Source organism: Symphalangus syndactylus, chromosome 10 (assembly GCF_028878055.3).
Source record: "Symphalangus syndactylus isolate Jambi chromosome 10, NHGRI_mSymSyn1-v2.1_pri, whole genome shotgun sequence".
Taxonomy (NCBI): Eukaryota; Metazoa; Chordata; class Mammalia; order Primates; family Hylobatidae; genus Symphalangus; species Symphalangus syndactylus.
In genome coordinates, this window is record NC_072432.2 from 134,950,754 (window position 1) to 134,971,291 (window position 20,538).

At 40.9% G+C, this 20,538-nt stretch overlaps 1 protein-coding gene and 1 pseudogene across 3 annotated transcripts in view; one reads left to right on the top strand and one right to left on the bottom strand.

Annotated features, from left to right (window-relative positions):
• The window catches only part of POLB (DNA polymerase beta), a 33,638-nt gene continuing 13,100 nt past the window's right edge, over window positions 1-20,538 (top strand). For 2 of the 3 annotated variants that reach the window (XM_055296075.2, XM_055296076.2), the window contains exons 1-9: window positions 1-245; window positions 572-629; window positions 6,822-6,888; window positions 10,821-10,895; window positions 11,820-11,878; window positions 14,333-14,382; window positions 17,445-17,496; window positions 19,062-19,116; window positions 19,213-19,285. In XM_055296075.2, the coding sequence (XP_055152050.1) occupies window positions 185-245; window positions 572-629; window positions 6,822-6,888; window positions 10,821-10,895; window positions 11,820-11,878; window positions 14,333-14,382; window positions 17,445-17,496; window positions 19,062-19,116; window positions 19,213-19,285 (550 nt within the window). In that variant the 5' untranslated portion in view covers window positions 1-184. The remainder of the gene's footprint in view (window positions 246-571; window positions 630-6,821; window positions 6,889-10,820; window positions 10,896-11,819; window positions 11,879-14,332; window positions 14,383-17,444; window positions 17,497-19,061; window positions 19,117-19,212; window positions 19,286-20,538) is intronic. The other variant, XM_063610988.1, reaches the window with a different exon arrangement.
• LOC129491552 (large ribosomal subunit protein uL18-like) lies at window positions 3,346-4,232 on the bottom strand (annotated as a pseudogene).

Sequence of the window (20,538 nt, forward strand, 5' to 3'; positions counted from 1 at the left end):
GTCACAAGAAGCGCCGTGCGCCCCGCCCCCTGTCGGGGGTAGCCATTGTTCCGCCGGTCGCGCGGGTCGCGCCGGAGCAGGGCTGCTCTTGCGTCGGTCTCCAGGTCCTGGTACCTCCTTCAAGCTGGGAGAGGGCTCTAGTCCCTGGTTCTGAACACTCTGGGGATCTCGGGTGCAGGCCACCATGAGCAAACGGAAGGCGCCGCAGGAGACTCTCAATGGGGGAATCACGGACATGCTCACAGGTTAGCACCGGACCGGGCCCCGCTGGCTTTCTTCTTTCCTTCCAGCCCCTTCCCCTGCCTTCCTTCTCTCCCACCCCGACAGTCCAGTGGGTGGGGTCGGCTCCTTGCAGCGGGTCGTCTTCCATGGGGATCTCCCTCCGGCGCCCCTGGCTGGTTGTCAGTCCTGCCGGCTACACCTGGGCCATCGCTTGGGCTGCTTTTGGTCTGGCCCTTGGAGGAAACGGGTGGTCACTGTCTCTTAGAGGCTGCCACATCCCCTTCCAGAAAACAGTTCTCGTTTGTTTACTCGTGGTTCTTGTTCACCCGAGCCTTCTGTTGCCTTTCAGAACTCGCAAACTTTGAGAAGAACGTGAGCCAAGCTATCCACAAGTACAATGCTTACAGGTGGGACAGTGCAGCATTCTCGGGTAGCATACGCTCTGGGATACCCTGTTTAGTGTGGCAATTAACAGGACTGAGGGCCCAGTGGATATTTGGTCCATCTGCAAGAGCGGGAAAAAAAGCAAGAATCGAGGGTGGTACCTTACTCAGTATTTCTTGAAAAATGTGGGCAGTGCTTTATAGGATCAGTTCAGATAAGTTCCCAGTTCTGATTGCAGATAGCTGTAGCCTGATATATATTTTTCTCATCATCAAACATGAATTACTAGAAATGCAGTGTAATTTTAACCGTAATGAAAGACAGCGGATGAAGTCCATACTGTGAAATATATGTGGTTCAAGGAATCACATTTTTTCTTTTGGTCTGAAGCTGATCCTGTGGGATCCTGATCTCACCTTCATGGGATCCTGTCCTTGTCCTTGTCTATCTCACCAGGGGCCTTATCCTATTCATTCTTTCCACATCCACCTGCTTCTACTCCTTAGCCTATATTTATTTATTTATTTATTTATTTTTATTTGAGACAGGGTCTCGCTGTGGCGTGATCATGGCTCACTGCATCTTCAACCTTCCAGCCTCAAGTGATCTTCCCACCTCAGCCTCTTCAGTGGCTGGGACTACAGGTGGACGCCACCACACCCAGCTAATTTTTTTTTCTTTCTTTCTTTCTTTTTCATTTTTTTTTTTTTTTTTTTTTGTAGAGACAGGGTTTTGCTATGTTGCCCAAGCTGGTCTCCAACTCCTAAGCTCAAATGGTCCACCCACCTCAGTCTCCCAGAGTGCTGGGATTCCAGGCATCAGCCTCGGTGCCAGCTCTCCTTAGCCCATAGATATGCCCAAGTCCCTAAGCTCTTAAAAGCAAAACCAAAACAATCTTAACTTCCCTCTAGCTAGCACCTTACCTCTTTTCTCACTTTACGGTGAATCTTCTTGAAAAATCTTCATTCCTTGCCTGGGCTTCTTAATACCTAATCATTTACTCATTAAGAAGTCCCAGTCCTTGCCTGGACCTAGCACTGCTCTGAAAATCCTCTCACCTACGTCTCATCTTATTGGACTTTCAGTGGCATTCACCCCTAGCTCATGCTGTGAAAATCTCTTGACTTCTGTAATGGCACTCTTTCTGGTCTTTCATCTCCTCTTCTGTCTTACCTTTTTATGTTGGTATAGGTTGAGCATCCTTAATCTGAAAATTTGAAATGCTGTAAAATCTGGATGATTGCCGACATGATGACACAAGTGGAAAATTCCACATCCGATCTCATGTAGTAGGGGGCAGTCAAAATGGTCAAAACTTTGTTTCATGCACAAAATTATTAAAACGACTATATAAGATTACCTTCAGGGTATGTGCATAAGGTGTATGAGAAATATGACTGAATTTTGTGTTTAGACTTGGATCTCACCTATCCCTAGGATATCTTATTATGTATATGCAGATATTCCAAACCCTGAAAAAAATTCAAAATCTGAAACAATGCTGGTCCTGGGCATTTCTGATAAGGGATAGTTAACCTGTGGTTCCGGGAAGTCTGTCTGCCCTTAGCCCTCTTTTCTTACTTCTGTAGTTTCCCTGGCAATCTTGCCATTCGTGACTTTGAAAGGCCACTTATGTCAGTGACTCCAAATCTGTGTATCACTGGACTTTTTTCCACATTTTTAGCCCTATACTGTCTTTATCCCAAGTCAGCTCCCTTCTTCCATTCCCACTCCACACAGTTCAGAGCTGATTGTGCTCCCTCCTTTCCTTACTTCTGTGACTTCCTATGTAAAGTAAAATAATTGTATTATCATCCATACATTTGATGATTCAAAATTATAGAGATATTCAACTTTGTATTCTATTTGGATCACAGCAGGCCTCAGAAAGGAGGTGTTTAGTTTGAAGAAGCTCATCAAGGGATAAGTGAGAGGGCCAGCAGTCTAGACAAATAAAATGTGCCAAAGCATTGAGACATGAAGGGTATAACGTTTTCTAGAAGTCAGATACTCAGTTTGCTTAAGGGGTATGGTATGAGTGGGAAATAAGTCTGGAAAAGCAGGTGATTCCCTACCACTCCTGCATGCTCCTCCCTACCCCAGTAGACATTTCTCTTGATTGTGGCCAAAGTATTCTTTTGAAAATAGTTATCTGATCTTGTCATTCAAATAATTAAATAATATTTTCTCTTTACCTTGATAAAACCCAAATACATCATAGCATACAAAAGGCCTTTGATCTGATTCTTCTTCCCTTTTAGGCTTTGCCTCACAGTGCCAATGACCTGGAACTACTTGCCTTTCCTGAAATGATCCCCTCCATAAACTGTGCTTGCCTGCTCCTTTGCTTACAAATATGTCTTTTCAGATTCATCATCAGTCATGTGCTTAGAGAGAAGTTCGAATCCAAATATAAAGGGTTATTTGTGCTATAACAGAATGAAAATCCAAGGTTCCAAAGACTATCCAGTGTTTATGCTTTTGCCTTAGCTGTACTGTCACTTCTCATCAGCATCAACTCTGAATTACATTTTGCATTGAAATTATAGACAGAATACCATCAGCAAGCTCCCAGAGTGTATCCAGTCTGTCACCAGATTAACAAACTGGATATGTGTGGAGGTGGGCAAGAATTACAGGTCACCGCTTTATGCTGAACTGCAGTGGGAACAATTTTTTTTTTCCTGTCCATAAGTTTATTGTCTTTATCTGAAAAATCCTCATAGAAAATTGTTTGGTTTAGCTCCCAGCAGCCTGCTCCTGAGCCCTGAGGAAGCTTGCCTTCTTTTGAGCTATGTGATCTTTCTTCTGAGCAAGGGACATTTTGGGACGGTTCCACCTCTTCTTTTTAACGTCTTTCTTGGGCTTCTTTTCGTAGACCGGATTCTCTCCTATAGCAGCATGAGCTTTCATCTCCTTCATCATGTCTGAAGTTATGCTATTCTTTATGTATTGACAGAACTGTTTCTTGTAAGCGTCTTTATCTTCTTCCATTAAGTAGTGCATGTAATCTGCAACATTCTGACCTATGATGTGCTTCTGGTGTACTTCTGCATTGAATTCCTTGCTTTCAGAATCATAACCAGGGAATCATTTGGTACTGTGAGGGATAGACAAGCCTCCATCCAGGTCGCCAAAAACTTAATTGCCAGTGGTAGTTCTGGCAAGGCCTGCATCCAAATAGCAGGTGAAGGCACCTGGCTGACCATCAATGCTTTCTACATTGTATTCATCGCCAGTCACCTCCACTTGGCCTTCATAGATCTTGTCCATGCCAAACCTATTGAGAAGCCTGTGAGCTAGCAGCAGGCCAGTACAATATGCTGCAGCATAATTTGTCAGGCCAACCTTCACACCATATTTTGGCAGTTCGTGTGCATATGCTGCGCAGACTGTCATATCCCCCTCTATACGGGCATAAGCAATCTGACAATTGATATCTCTGTTTGTTACATGAACTATCATCCTGTATTTGGGTGTGTTGTATTTATTTTTATCCTGTATTACCAAGCGTTTCTGAGCATAGTAATCAGTTTTACCATCTTGTCATCTTTAAGTTTCATTTGGTATCTCTTAAAGTAGGCCTTATTCTTAACAACTTTAACAAACTCCATCCTGTGGAACAGAGACCTGCAGGCCCAGCAGCACTAGGGGGTGGAAAGGCGGGAACAAGTTTTAAAAACTGATATAGGGGCCAGGCGCAGTGGCTCACGTCTGTAATCCTAACACTTTGGGAGGCCAAGGCGGGTGGATGGCATGAACCCAGGAGTTCAAGACCAACCTGGGCAACATAGCAACACCTCATTTGCATTAAAAAAATAAATAAATTGATATAGGGACATAAGGGAATGCAGTTTGAAACTATGAATTTTAAAATAGCTATCCAAGGGCTGCATGTGGTGGCTCATGCCTGTAATCCTAGCACTTTGGGAGACTGAGGCAGGTGGATCATTTGAGGTCAGGAGTTGGAAACCAGCCTGGCCAGCATGGTGAAGACCTGTCTCTACTAAAAATGCAAAATTGGCTGGGCCCGGTGGCTCATGCCTGTAATCCCAGCACTTTGGTCGGCCAAGGCAGGAAGATCACCAGGTCAGGAAATCGAGACCATCCTGGCTAACATGGTGAAACCCCATCTCTACTAAAAATGCAAAAAATTAGCCAGGCGTGGTGGCGGGTGCCTGTAGTCCCAGCTACTCGGGAGGCTGAGGCAGGAGAGTGGCATGAACCCGGGAGGCAGAGCTTGCAGTGAGCTGAGATTGCGCCACTACACTCCAGTCTGGGTGACAGAGCAAGACTGCGTCTCAAAAAAAAAAAAAAAATATATATATATATATATACACACACACAAAATTAGCCAGGTGTGGTAGCATACACCTGTAATCCCAGCTACTCGGGAGGCTAAGGCAGGATAATCGCTTGAACCTGGGAGGCAGAGGCTACAGTGAGTCAAGATGGTGCCACTGCCCTCCAGCCTGGGTGACTCCATCTCAAAAAGAAAAAATAAAATACGTATCCATAAGCAGATCTGGTGTCTAATAATTCAAATGTGGCACATTTTTATGAGGAAGTTATGAACAATTTCTAAAAACTGGCTATTTTAAAAAAGGGGGCCCAATGATAATTTCCACTTACTCCCAAAGAAAGAAAGACAGCTGGTCTCCCCATCCCTTGAGTATTATGTATATAGTTTAAATCACTTTGTTACTCAGCACAAATCAAAACAAGTCACTTTGTTCCTCAGTACAAATCATACTCTTTGACTTACAGAGTTTAAATTCAGTTATTCTCAAATATGTAGCTTTTCAAGACACTTTAAAAGTTAGACATAGGCCAGGCGTGGTGGCTGACGCCTGTAATCCCAGCACTTTTGGAGGCCAAGGTGGGCAGATCACAAGGTCAGGAGTTTGAGATGAGCCTGGCCAACATGGTGAAACCCTGTCTCTACTAAAAATACAAAAAAAATAGCCAGGCGTGGTGGCGCATGCCTGTAATCCCAGCTACTCAGTAGGCTGAGGTAGGAGAATTGCTTAAACCCGGGAAGTGGAGGTGAGCTGAGATCACGCCACTGCACTCCACACTGGGCGACAGAGTGGGCGAGACTCCGTCTCAGAAAAAAAAAAAAAAAAGTGGCCAGGAGCGGTGGTTCACGCCTATAATCCTAGCTGGTTCACGCCTGTAATCCTAGCCTCCTTTGGGAGGCCGAGGCGGGTGGATCACCTGAGGTCAGAGTTCATGACCAGCCTGGCCAACATGGAGAAACCCCATCTCTACTAAAAATACAAAAAATTAGCCGGGCATGGTGGCGGGCACCTATAATCCCAGCAACTTGGGAAGCTGAGGCGGGAGAATCGCTTGAACCCGGGAGGCGGAGGTTGTGGTGAGCCGAGATCGCACCATTGCACTCCAGCCTGGGCAACAAGAGCAAAACTCCATCTCAAAAAAAAAAAAGTTAGACATATAGTAGGTGGTCTGTCAGCTCATCTGAGTTTTAAGTTCCATATGGAGGTAGAAAATTAGGCCAGGCACAGTGGCTCACTCCTGTAATCCCAGCACTTTGGGAGGCCAAGGCGGGTGGATCACGAGGTCAGGAGATCGAGACCATCCTGGCCAACATGGTGAAACATCGTCTCCACTAAAATACAGGAAGGCGCCAGGCGCGGTGGTTCACGCTTGTAATCCACCGAGCGGACCACGGTGAAACCCCGTCTCTGCTAAAAAAAAAAAATACAAAAAAAAATTAGCCGGGCGTGGTGGCGGGCGCCTGTAGCCCCAGCTATTCGGAGAGGCTGAGGCAGGAAAATGGCATGAACCCGGGAGGCGGAGCTTGCAGTGAGCCGAGATTGCGCCACTGCACTCCAGCCTGGGTGACAGAGTGAGACTCCGTCTCAAAAAAATAAAAAAATAAATAAATAAATAAAAAATACAAGAAGGTCCGGGTGTGGTGGTGCGCTTGTAGTCCCGGCTACTCGGCAGGCTGAGGCAAGGGAATCACTTGAACCCGGGAGGTGGAGGTTCCAGTGAGCTGAGATTGCGCTGCTGCACTGCAGCCTGGCAACAGAGGGAGACTCCGTCTCAAAAAAACAATAAAAAGAAAATTAGTTATCTTGGTGAAAGCATAAGCATAGATATTTGCTTGTATATGTATTCCAGTTTAAGAAAAATTATAAGACCTTGCTGGATTTCTAATTGGTTTTCCTTTTTTTCTTTCCTTACAGAAAAGCAGCATCTGTTATAGCAAAATACCCACACAAAATAAAGAGTGGAGCTGAAGCTAAGAAATTGGTAAGTTTAGTTAGCCTGTTGATCGAAGAGTTCACACGTGTCCAAATTTGGTGGGTTCCCACCAAACCAAACTTGCCGTCTGAAGCAGCCTTGACCCACACAGGCTGATTTCACTACTCCTGATTTCTTGGAATAACATTCATGCTGTTTCATACACACTTTTTCAAGCTCAAAATGTTTTCATTCGGGGGAAGATGGGTTAAAATGTTTAAAAATATATGTAATTATAGTTTTCTTTCTCTCCGTTACAATATATACATGTACTCACGTTGAATTTCAACTTGAGTGTTGTTTTTTAAGAAGAGTGACCAAGTGGCACTAGCATATCTGGTCCCACCTATTTTTCTCTGATCCCCAGGTGTAGGAACCTATGTGAGTTAGTGAGTGCGTGTTCCCCAGAGAGATCTTACTAATAAGCACATGATTAAGACTCTTATTTTATGGCATTTAGCCCTGTTCTCTGTAATTTCCACGAAGCCTTGTGTACTGTGTCACAGTTTCTAGAGGGTCACATCCCTTGTTAATTTGTAATATAATACCCCTTATCTGAAATGCTTGGGAAGAGAAGTATTTTAGATTTTGGATTTTTTTTTTTTGGGAGTACTTGTATTTGGTTGAATATTCCTAACCCGAAAATCCGAAATCCAAAATGCTCCAATGAGCATTTCCTTTGAGTGTCATGTCGGCACTCAAAATGCTTCAGATTTTGGACATTCTGGAATGTGGATTTTTGGATTAGGGTTACTCAACCTGTAATATCACTAAGAATATCCTGAGATGGTCTGTCTATTGATAATCAGATTGTTGTCTCATCTAAATCTTACTAAATGATTCAAAGTTCCTTAAATTTAAGGACCATATCTTATTCATCTTTTGTGAAAGATGTCAAATTATCATGGCTTTTTTGTTTGTTTTGAGACAGAGTCTCACTCTGTTGCTCAGGCTAGAGTGCAGTGGCACAATCTTGGGTCACTGCAGCCTCCGTCTCCAGGGTTCAAGTGATTCTCCTGCCTCAGCCTCCCGAGTAGCTGGGACTACAGGCATGCGCCACCATGCCCAGCTGATTTTTGTATTTTTGGTAGAGACAGGGTTTCACTATGTTGGCCAGGCTGGTCTCAAACTCCTGACTTCAGGTGATGCACCGCCTTGAGCCTCCCAAAGTGCTGGGATTATAGTCGTGAGCCACTGCACCCGGCCTGAGATGCCTTTTGAGTAGTCCAGGTCCTGATAGTTATCACATCCTTTTGTTCTTTACCTGTTAATGTTTCACAAACGTCCTCTGGAATTTAAGAATTAACATTTGATTATCTTTAACCTTCTCAGGAGATGAGCCATAATTGCCCTTTTTTTTTTCTTTTTTTTGAGACAGGATCTTGCCCTGTCACTCAGGCTGGAGTGCAGTGGTGGTATGATCACAGCTCACTGCTTCAGCCTTCACCCCCCAGCCAAGCAGTCCTCCCACCTCAGCCTCCTGAGTAGCTGGGACTACAGGCATGCACCACCACACTCAGATTTTTTTTTTTTAATTTATTTCTTTTGTAGAGATTGGATCTCATTATGTTGCCCAGGCTAGTCTTGAACTCTTGGGCTCAAGTGATCCTCCTGCCTCAGCCTCCCAAAGTGCTGGGATTATAAGTGTGAGCCACCATGCCTGGCCCATAACTGCCATTGTATTTTTGCCTTTCGAAGTCATAACATTACCATAAATCTTGGACATCTTGTGATTTAGTAACAGATTGTCCTCATTCGACATGTGTCACATCTTAACCTTGACTTCATTACTCAGTACAGATCATGCTCTGATATATAGGCTTTAAATCCTTGTGGCATAGACAGTTCTCAGCATCAGTATATATCCTCCTTAAATAGACTAGCCAAGTAAGTTATAAATACATTAGACTTTAATTCTGAGTTTCTGTCTTGGTGAACTGACCCATTGATAGTCTCAGGAACTACTCCTGCTTCCATTCACTTCCTCTTTTATCCCTACAGTACTTCCTTTTTTATGTTTATTGCAAATTGCCTGCTCATTTCTTGGAGAAAAACTGAAAAGCTCTGATACACTTCATCTCAAATCTGCGCTTATGGTATATTCCTAAAAAGAATACAGAGGTATCCAAAATTCCTTTTGCATAAGACTGGATGTAAAAATCTCATCATTATTCCTTTTCACAATTATTTAAGAATCACAGAGCTGCTATCTAGCCTATTTCTAGAATTACTTCTCAGTAATTCTAGAAATTATTCTAGAATTACTTCTCAGTAATTCTAGAAATTATTCTAGAATTACTTCTCAGTAATTCTAGAAATTATTCTAGAATTACTTCTCAGTAATTCTAGAAATTATTCTAGATTTACTTCTCAGTAATTCTAGAAATTATTCTAGATTATCTAATCTACTCCTTCTTAGTAATGGAAGTCATAGATTCTTCTTAGATTATCTAATCTATTACTTCTCAGTAATTCTAGAAATCTGAAATTTCCAGAATGAGTAGTTTGTCTTTTATTCCTTAATGTTTGGTATAGAAAGTAGCTTGGGTCTAAATTGCTTGAGGTCAGTATGTTATTGAGTAAAATTATTGTAGCACTATGTGTAAAGGGAAAAATAATTACCCTTTAAAAAAATCTTCTGATACAGGAAATGAGCCTGAACAGTTTCCTTTTTCTAATCTATTCTGCTTCCTAAATCTTTTGTTCATTTCTATCTGGTAATTGCTATTTGCCAAGCTTGAATATGCTTTCAGTAATTTGGGGACGTTTATTAAACATTAAATAAATCAAGAATATTGATGAGTGAACCTAGGCGTAAGTGGCAGTAGGAAATAACTGGCACACCTGTTATTAAGCATGCTGAATGTTTAACTAAAAAGGACCAATACACATGAAAAAAAGTTCAGTTTTACTGATACCAAAGTTGCAAATTAAACAAGACACTATATTGTGTCCATCAAATACATGCAGTGTGGAGAAAGATGTGAAAAAAAGGACCCTCATTTACTGCCCATGAAAGTGTTGGTTGTTACAGCCTTTCTGAAGGCTGCTTTGTCAGAATGTATATATCCTTTGACCTAGCAATTCCACTTTGATGTATGTTTCCTAAGGAAACTAATGGAGATATGTATCTACTAGGATTCATTAATTCATAATTTTGATCACCTGTATGCCAGTCACTAGGGATAACAAAATGAAAAGACAGGATCTCTGCTCCCCCAAAACTTAGATTCTAGAGAAGTGCTGCCCAATACAACAACCACGAGCCACATTTGGCCATTGAGTTCTTGAAACGTGGATGTTGTGACTGAAGAATGGAATTTTAAATTGTAATTAATCTAAACTTAAATTGTCATATGTGGCTAGTGTACCATGTTGGAATGTGCAGTTCCAGAGCAGCGCTTCTTAGAACAAGGTGTCTAGGCCAGCAGCATCAGCGTCCCCTGAGAACTTAGGCATATTCTTGGCCCTACCCCAGACATGGTGAATGAGAAACTCTAGGGTGGGACTTGGCATTCTGTGTTTTAACTAGTGCCCCTTTGTGATGCTGATGTATGCAGAAGCTTGACAACCTCTGTTCTAAAGGAAGTTTATGAATATTATTATACTGTCAAATAATTGGAAACAATCTACATGTTTACCTGTAGGGTATTTGCTAATTATTATGCATTTATACAGTGATATACTGTGTAGCCATAAAACAAAAGTTAATTTTAAATAAGATATAATTATTTTCTCAGAGTTTCCCTTTTGTCATTCATGTAAGCATTCTGTCTTTGGGAGAATTTATTTTCACTGGGGTTCAATTTTCTGTGCCCTTTATTTCAAACCTTATCACGTGGTATTCATTTGTTTTTCATTTTCTGCTTTTTACTTTATCTTTTAGTGATTTGGTAAGCATTATATTCATATGACTTTTATATTTCTAATTTTCCATGTAGCCTGGAGTAGGAACAAAAATTGCTGAAAAGATTGATGAGTTTTTAGCAACTGGAAAATTACGTAAACTGGAAAAGGTAAAATTTTAACTTGTTTACTTCATTAATTATAGTATCTGCCTTTATGGCCACTGTGTAGCGTCATTGCAGGGTGACCGATGCCATTCACTGTAGTGAGACTCACAGGAAATGAGGTGAGTGGAGTTGATGGCTTTAACTATTCTATCTTTAAAATTTTGAATGTTGTTTCCATAAAATGTTCACTTGTTTTATGTGGCATTTAAGAGACTATTAACACCCGTAATAGAGTTGTCTCATCGTTTTCAGTACTATTCAGAAAAGAGATTATAAACTTTGACTAATAGATCATTATCTTTTAGAATTTCTTTCTTTATTTTTTTGAGATGGAGTCTTGCTCTGTCGCCCAGGCTGGAGTGCAGTGGCGTGATCTCGGCTCACTGCAATCTCCGCCTCCTGGGTTCACACCATTCTCCTGCCTCAGACTCCTGAGTAGCTGGGACTACAGGCGCCCACCACCACACCCAGCTAATTTTTTGCATTTTTAGTAGAGACGGGGTTTCACCGTGTTAGCCAGGATGGTCTCGATCTCCTGACCTTGTGATCTGCCCGCCTCAGCCTCCCAAAGTGCTAGGATTACAGGCATGAGCCACCCCACCCGGCCATCTTTTACAATTGCTATGTTTACACTCTCCCAAGCATTTTTATGGTTTTATTTCACCCCTATGATAGTAATTATATCACTTCTGATCTGTTAAGAATAGACCTTTTAAAAGTATTGGATAACTTAGAGATGAGACATCTTCAGTTACTCTGTTATTCACCTATTACTCCCTAGGTTACTTGTGAATAATTTTGTGTGGGTCACCCAGGCAAATGTAAATAGCTCTTCATGTCTTTTAGCAGACTGGTATGTTTCCAATAAGATCATTTAAGTCCTCAAAGCATTCCTAAATCATTGTTAGACTTTTGTTTTTCTTAAAGATTCGGCAGGATGATACGAGTTCATCCATCAATTTCCTGACTCGAGTTAGTGGCATTGGGTAAGAACTATTTTTTAAGCAGACACAGTCGTCAGTTAGTTTATTTTTCCTGTTAGCCAACGTAAATTACGTGCTGTTTCTCAAAACCTGTACTTCACCACCTCTGTACCTTAGCCATACAGTTCATCCTTCCATAGCTTATGATCTGAGGCCGATTCTTCAGGTAGTGTCTCTACTGTAAGGTCCCCATCCACGGTAGATGTTACCTCCTTCGTGAAACCAGTTTGGTTACCCAGCCAGAAAGAACCTCTCCTTCCTCTGAACTCCACTACCACTTGCTCTGTGTGCATCTATTTCCTGCTCCAGCTTGGCCTCTTTTGTTTCTCTGAGCATGATATTTATCATAGCACCTCATGAATTTGGAACAAGCCCTCAAGCTTTTTTTAAATTATTTTTTATTGAGACAGGGTCGCTATGTTGCCCATGCTGCTCTTGAACTCCTGGGCTCAGGTGATTCTTCCTCCTCAGCCTCCCGAGTAGCTTGGATTATAGGTGCATGCCCCCTTGCCCAGCTTCAAGCATTTTTAAATGAAGGGATTATTATCTTAAAATTTGAGCTAGTACCAAGGGTGGCTTTTTTGACACTGGCTGAAGTAAAGATTAACATTGAAATATTAAGGGTTTAGTGCTCTCATCTTTATGGCATGGGGCATTCCTTTAAATATAATGATTTGTTCTTTAAATGGCAGCATTTTCAGTGAAAGTTATTCTAAAACATATTAAATTCTTAAACCTAGTATATTGAAAATGAAAATGACTCCTTGGGGACTCAAGGCCATTATAAAATTTTCATTAGAAGAATTACAAAAATTTTTTTTTTTAGAGATAGGGTCTTACTCTGCCATCCAGGCTGGAGTGCAGTGGTGCTATTATAGCTCACTGTAACTTTGAACTCTTGGGGTAAAGTGACTCTCCTGCCTTAGTACTCATTTTGAGTAGCTGAGACTACAGGCTTGCGCCACCATGTGTGGCCAATTTTTGTATTTTTTGTAAAGAAGAGGTCTCCCTATGTTGCCTAGGCTGGTCTCGAACTCCTGGCCTCAAGCCTTCCTCCCACTTCAGCCTCCTAGAGTGCTAGGATTATAGGTGTGAACCACAAGGTGTTTTAGAGAGCATCTATTACCCTTTTTTTCTAGGCAAGAGAACTGAAAGTTGAATATAGAACATGAGTAACCATGGCAGAGCCGGATTTGAACCCATATCTTCTGACTCTGAGTTCAGTTCTGTTTCTTCTATGCTGTATTGCCTTCCTAACTAACATCAGTATCAGTTTCTGTATCACAATGTAATGTGATGATATTTGCATAGCTTACTGAATGATACAGGTTTATTTGTCCCGAAACACTGTGGCCCCAGACTATTGTGCTTGTATGTTTATATGTGTGTATGCATTTCTTTCTGTTGCCTGCTCCTGCTTTATTATGCTGTAAACTGGTACGGTGAGAAGAGAGTCAGGAAATCTGGATAATGGTCTAGCTAGCACCAGCTAGATTTGTGACCTTAGCAAATCGCTTCATCTTTCTAGGTTTCAGTGTCCTTCCTTATGAAATAAGAGAGAAGTTGGGTTAATCAGTAAGGTTCCTTCTGTCCCCATCCTATAAGAGCATCTTCAGTCATTTCTGACATTCTGATTTATTTATATGAATAAAGTGATATTTTAGAAACCTAAATCAGATTTTATCATTGCTTTGTGCAGTGTCCTCTAATAGCTTTCCATTGCACTCAGAATAAAATCCAAACCTATCACCATGGCTCTAAACGCACAGTAGAGTGTAATACCTGTGTATTGTTCCATAGCACCTCATACCGTCACTTACATCACTCTATGCATCCTAGTTTTTCTCTTCTCTTGAACAGGCCAAGCTCATGCCAGCCTTAGGGCTTTGCACTAATTGTTTCTTTTCCTGAAACGTTTTTCTCTTTGATCCCCTCAATAGCTGGTTCTTTAGTCATTCAAACCTCAGCTTAGATATCATCTCAGAGACCTTCTACCACTCAGTCTAAAGTAGGACCCAGCCATTCTGTCATATCATTCTATTTTAATTTATCCACCTGATATTTTTCTTGTTTATGTAACTATCTATTGTCTCTATCTACCCACTTATATTCTTATTCCTGCTACATTTGCAGCACCCAGGAGAGTATCTGACACATAATGGCCCTCAGTAAATCTTAGTTCAATGAATGAACAGTTGTCAAGTGCCATCTGTACATGGGCACTATGACAGCAGCTGCTTAGACATCTTTTTTATGTCTGAGTTCATAGTTGTCTTCCCAATGATTGAAGCTTCAATAATTCGTACTTCGGATACAGCTGAACATCACCAAAGTAGCCATGCAACATTTTAGCAGGCCTTGTTTAGCTTAATAGCAACTCTTCTTACTATTAAGACATGGTTGTTACAAGGATCCCAAGTTTCACCCAATATTGAGATAATGCTTTTCTTTTTGTAGTCCATCTGCTGCAAGGAAGTTTGTAGATGAAGGAATTAAAACATTAGAAGGTGAGTATGACTGTAGGTCACTAATTCCAGATTAAATATGGTCCCGAAGGACCAATAGTGCTCTAACAGACTTCAACTTGAAAAACCCATTCTCAATCAGTAGATACGAATGATAAGATTTTCTTTTTAACTCTGTAGTAGAGTAGATATAGGGTATAGTTTGTATTACCATCATAAACATTTTTAGGTTTGTAACTAACTCAGAGAAAACTAAGAAGACCAAGAAGCAGGGCTAGGCGCGGTGGCTCATGCCTGTAGTCCCAGCACTTTGGGAAGCGGGTGGATCACTTGAGGTTAGGGGTTCGAGACCAGTCTGGCCAACATGGTGAAACCCCATCTCTACCAAAAATACAAAATTAGCTGGGTGTGGTGGCAGGCACCTGTAATCCCAGCTACTCAGGAGGCTAAGGCAGGAGAATTGCTTGAACCCAGGAGGCAGAGGTTGCATTGAGCTGAGGTGGTGCCACTGCACTCCAGCCTGGGTGACAGAATGAGACTCTGTCTCAAAAAAAAAAAAAAAAAGAAAAAAAAGAAGACCAAGAACCAACCTCTTGACTTAAAAGCAATGAAATAGTTATCATTTGTAGATTTTTCAAATATCTAAATTGCCTTTATTTATTTCTTTTTTTTTTTTTTTGAGATAGAATCTCGCTGTCACCCAGACTGGAGTGCAGTGGCATGATCTAGGCTCACTGCAAGCTCTGCATCTCGGGTTCACGCCATTCTCCTGCCTCAGCCTCCCAAGTAGCTGGGACTACAGGCTCCCACCATCACACCTGGCTAATTTTTTTTTTGTATTTTTAGTAGAGACAGGGTTTCACTGTGTTAGCCAGGATGGTCTCGATCTGACTTCGTGATCTGCCCACCTCGGCCTCCCAAAGTGCTGGGATTACAGGCGTGAGCCACCGCGCCTGGCCCCCTTTATTTCTTTAATAAAATTTTAGGCAATAAAATCTTAGATTAAAAGCTAAGTTATATATTATTGAAAAAGATTCTGTAAGGGATTTGTAATGGTTATTAAAGGAATTTTTGCTTTCAAAGAAAAGATAAAAATACAGCCTAACAAGTAATTATAAAACGTTTTCCTTAAATATAGTAATCCTTTACATGTAATTTATCTCTTTATACTGTTCATGGGTCTATGTATACATATGGATTATTACAGCATATCCATGGCATTTGGGATTTAGTATTTGTGAGTATTTGCAAGCAGCCCATTGGTTAGGTAGGCAGGTTTTGGAGACTGACCTGGCTTTGAATCCCACCTCCACTACTTTATTAGAGTGGGATGACCTTATTGCTTCCGTTTCACACCTACAAAATGGGTATTTCCGCTTCATACAATTAAATGCAATAATATATGTAAAGCACTTAGCAGAGTGCTTGGTACATAGTAAGTACTACTTAAAAATGGTAACCAACTCTTATGAGGCATGATTAGTAATATTACTAAGTTAAGAATTTGTGTGAGCCACATTGCTAGAGAATGAACTCTGCATGTGCATCTCATACAAGGTTTATGCTTTGATGCTTGTGGTATAGACAGCTTATATGAGAGAAATGATTGGCTAAAGGGGTCAAGAATCTATGGGTTTCTTGGAGGTATTGAATTGCATCTCTTGGGAGTGTCAAGGATCTACTGTTCTGGTTTTTATATTATTTCACAATTCACACATAAGGAATACAATTATTGAGATCTGTAACTATATATATCTATATAACACACTCAATATTGCCACTTCTTCAGTTTTAGTCATATACTTCAGTGTTTTCTGTGTGCACGTAACCATAGGAAATATTAAGTGCTCTATATTTCGTAAAGATGCTTATTTTTCTCCATTTTATATCTCCAGAGGGAATGTGTATATTTGTGACTATAAGGGGGCATGTAGGAATTGCTTTTGAAGCATGCTTATCTTGCTGTTTCTTTAACAAGGCTCACAGCTGGACTCATGCCCAGTAAAGGGACATCTGAATGGAACTGAGTCACTTTTAGACTTAATATGGGATGTTATGACAATTTTTAAGTTAAAAAATGCAGGTACAGTAATAATTTTCCTTTCAATGGAATTTTTTTTTTTTTTTTTTTTTTGAGACATAGTCTTGCTCTGTCTGTCCAGAAGTGCAGTGGTGCAATCTTGGTTCACTGTAACCTCCGCTGCCTGGATTCAAGTGATTCTCCTGCCTCAGCCTCCTGAGTAGCTGGGATTACAGGCGCGCACCACCACGCCTGGCTAATTTTTGAAGTTTTAGTAGAGTTGGGGTTTCACCATGTTGGTCAGGCTGGTCTCGAACTCCTGACCTCATGATCCTCCCACCTCAGCCTCCCAAAGTGCTGGGATTATAGTCATGAGCCACTGCACCCGGCTTAACAGGATTTTTAGCACCATGACTGCCCAAATCTACTACTCAGTACTAATGGAATGAAAGAGTGAAAGAACAAATGAACAATATGAATAAACCTAGTTAATCAGAAAACATTCAGAAGTTATGGTTACTACGGCTGCTCTTAAACGTAAATTAAACCGTATTGATTCTTATAAAGTTGATTTTTGCTGTAGTCAGTAAAATTTGGTGTGATTCTGTTTGTTTTTTTTTTTCCGTGACGGGGTCTTGCTCTGTTGCCCAGGCTGGATTGCAGTGGCGCAATCTCGGCTCACTGCAGCTTCCGCCTCCCAGGTTCAAGCAATTCTCTTGCCTCAGCCTCCCAAGTGGCTGGGATTACAGGGGCACACCACCATGCCTCGCTAATTTTTTGCATTTTTAGTAGAGATGGGGTTTCACCATGTTGGCCAGGCTGGTCTCGAACTCCTGACCTCATGATCCGCCCGCCTCAGCCTCCCAAAGTGCTGGGATTACAGGTGTGAGCCACCGCGCCTGGCCCTGAAGAGTCACTTTTATCTAGCTCTTCATATCTGAAATTTTTATGTCATTTTGTTTTCAGTCATTTCAATGTATTTTTTTCCCCAGGTGGTTCTTTATAAAAAGGGTCATTGAGTTTAGCATTTTCCCCCCAAAAAGCATTTAAATTAACATGTCAACTTTATTTATCTTCTATACAGATCTCAGAAAAAATGAAGATAAATTGAACCATCATCAGCGAATTGGGCTGAAGTAAGATGGCAAATTTTCTTTTGACACTTGAGATGTAAAAGTAAAATTTTTATAGACATTCTTTTATACACCACAAGGACTCTTCAAACTTAGCTAAACCACAACCATTTTCCTATTCAGAAGTGCTAAGATTTGTGGACTCTTACAGAGTATCTGCCTGTGTTCATACAGTGCTTTCACTTTTGCTTTCTAGTTTACTTGTTTTGAGGATTTCCCTTATTCTTTTGACTTTAGCAGGGAACTTCCTCTTAAAATACCTAGGACTGAGTGTATCAGGCAGTCAGCAGGTGTTTATTTCATGCTCACATTGTACAAAGCACTGCACTAGGTCTGGAGTAAAGATACAGAGAGGTTGAGTGTAGCTTTTAACGAGTTTATAGTCTACCCGAGAAGATAGGACATGAATATGAAAAACTAAATTAAAAAAAAGGACAAACCTCATACCTAAATAACCATATAGGAATAACTACTAGGCTCTGTATCAGCATCAGTAATTATTTTGTGTGCCAGATATAGTCTGGGAACCCCTTTTCTAATTATTTACAATTACAGTGCATAAGCACTATATGTATCTCTTCTGGCATTATATAGTGTGAGTGATTCACTCCTAATAACCTTTTGAATTTTCCTGTTGATGCTTTACCATAATATTTTAAACTTATACTCCCATTCCAAAATCTTGAGCCAGTAAGAGACCTGGATGGTATGATTCTTGCTTTCCTGGCATTTCTGTAGTAAATGGAGGTCTTCTGAAGAACTGGTTTGGTGAGAATTGGCTGTGAACAGGTGCTTCATCATGCTGAAGCGTATGCCTAGTTGCTGTTTCACACTGAATTTCCTAACAGCCTTATTGAGATGTAATTCATATGTCCTGTAATTCATCCATTTAAAATATACAATTCAGTGACTTTTAGTGTATTCACAGAGTTGTGCAACCATCACTACAGTCAGTTTTAGGACATTTTTGTTAGAAAGAACCCTGTACCTATTACTAATCATTCCCCAATTGCCTCCCCTTACCCCCACCTCAGACCTAGGCAGCTGCTCATCTACTTTCTGTTTCTACGGATTTGCCTATTCTGGACACTTAATGTAAATGAAGTCATACAGTATGTGGTCTTTTGTGACTGACTTCTTTCACTTAGCATATTGTTGTCGGAGTTTATATTGCAGGATAGTATTTAAAAATATAATTTTGCAGGATATAAGAGCGGTAAACTGTAACCCCTTGCCTTGTCAGTAGACAGCAGTCTACTTTGAAAATATGCCCTAACTTAAATATATTTATTTACTCTTGTTACATGAATATGTAGTTTATTTACAAATAAGTTTAGATGGAGCCTTTGAAATATTACTTAAGGATTTTGATCCAATTTAGGAATAAACCTCCCCCCATTCACCCCACCCCCAATTTTGCTGTTGTCATCTCAATGAATTCATTCTAGCCTTGATTTGTGAGAATGATCTGCTGGTATGGCACGGACAATTGTCATAAAAGGCAATTTAATTTTTAAGGAGATTTAAATTTTACGAAAATATTTTTTCTACTTATTCTGTCTTTATAGATATTTTGGGGACTTTGAAAAAAGAATTCCTCGTGAGGAGATGTTACAAATGCAAGTAAGATGTGTCAAATTATATTATTTGATTAGAATTGAGAGTGTCACTTGGTGAAAAGCCATTTTGGGAATACTGACTTAATTTTTCTTCTATTAGGATATTGTACTAAATGAAGTTAAAAAAGTGGATTCTGAATACATTGCTACGGTCTGTGGCAGTTTCAGAAGAGGTAACATACTTCCTAATCTTGGGTTATTTTTGCCCTGATGTTAAAATTGCCTAATATATGGGAAGAATTTGGATTAAAAAGATGTAATTTGTGGTACTTCATAGACTTACTAAGACCTAGTAGTATTAGTTAAGGGTATTTGTTTATAGATGGGAATATGTAACTAGGGGAAATTCATCCTGATGTTATTATAGGATGATATTTTAATGACTAGTTTTAATGACATATATTAAATGACTTTAAGTGTATTGAAATGCTAGTAATGGTTGTCTTTGGCTGTTTGGCTAGATGGTAGTGAAGTTGTGGGTAGTTTTGTTAATTTACCTTTCTTTTAACTTTTTTTTTTTTTTTTTTGAGACAGAGTCTCACTCTCTCGCCACGCTGGAGTGCAGTGGCACCATCTCGGCTCACTGCAACCTCCACCTCCCGGGTTGAAGTGATTCTCCTGCCTCAGCCTCCTGAGTAGCTGGGACTACAGGCGCGTGCCACCATGCTCAGCTAATTTTTGTATTTTTAGTAGAAACGGGGTTTCACCATGTTTGCCGGGATGGTCTCAATCTCTTGGCCTCGTGATCCATCCGCCTCGACCTCCCAAAGTGCTGGGATTACAGGCGTGAGTCACCGTGCCTGACTGCCCAAGTTTTCTGTAAGAGAGCTAAGAATAATGTCTTAGAAGTACCAGTTGAAAACCAATTCTTACAACAACTGGGTTCATCAGAAGAGTTCTGCTTAGTATGTGAATGTGAGCAAAGTAAGAACCATACAATCCTGGCGTCTTACTGGTTTAAAATTTTGAAAATCTCATACATGCTTAAAAATATTAACTTTTGGCTGGGCGTGGTGGCTCATGCCTATAATCCCAGCAATTTGGAAGGCCGAGCTGGGCGGATCACAAGGTCAGGAGATCGAGACCATCTTGGCTAACACGGTGAAACCCCATCTCTACTGAAAATACAAAAAATTAGCCAGGCATGGTGGTGGGCGCCTGTAGTCCCAGCTACTCAGGAGGCTGAGGCAGGAGAATGGCATGAATCTGGGAGGCGGAGCTTGCAGTGAGCTGAGATCGAGCCACTGCACTCCAGCCTGGGCGACAGAGCGAGACTCCATCTCAAAAAAAAAAATTAACTTTTAAAATTGGAATAGAAAAACCTTATTTAAAACATTTTAGAGTATGTTAGAGTAGATAGATACCTGAACTGAATCTCTGGCCACCTATAGAGTTTTGTCTAGGAAGTAGGTGAAGGCCTGTCAGG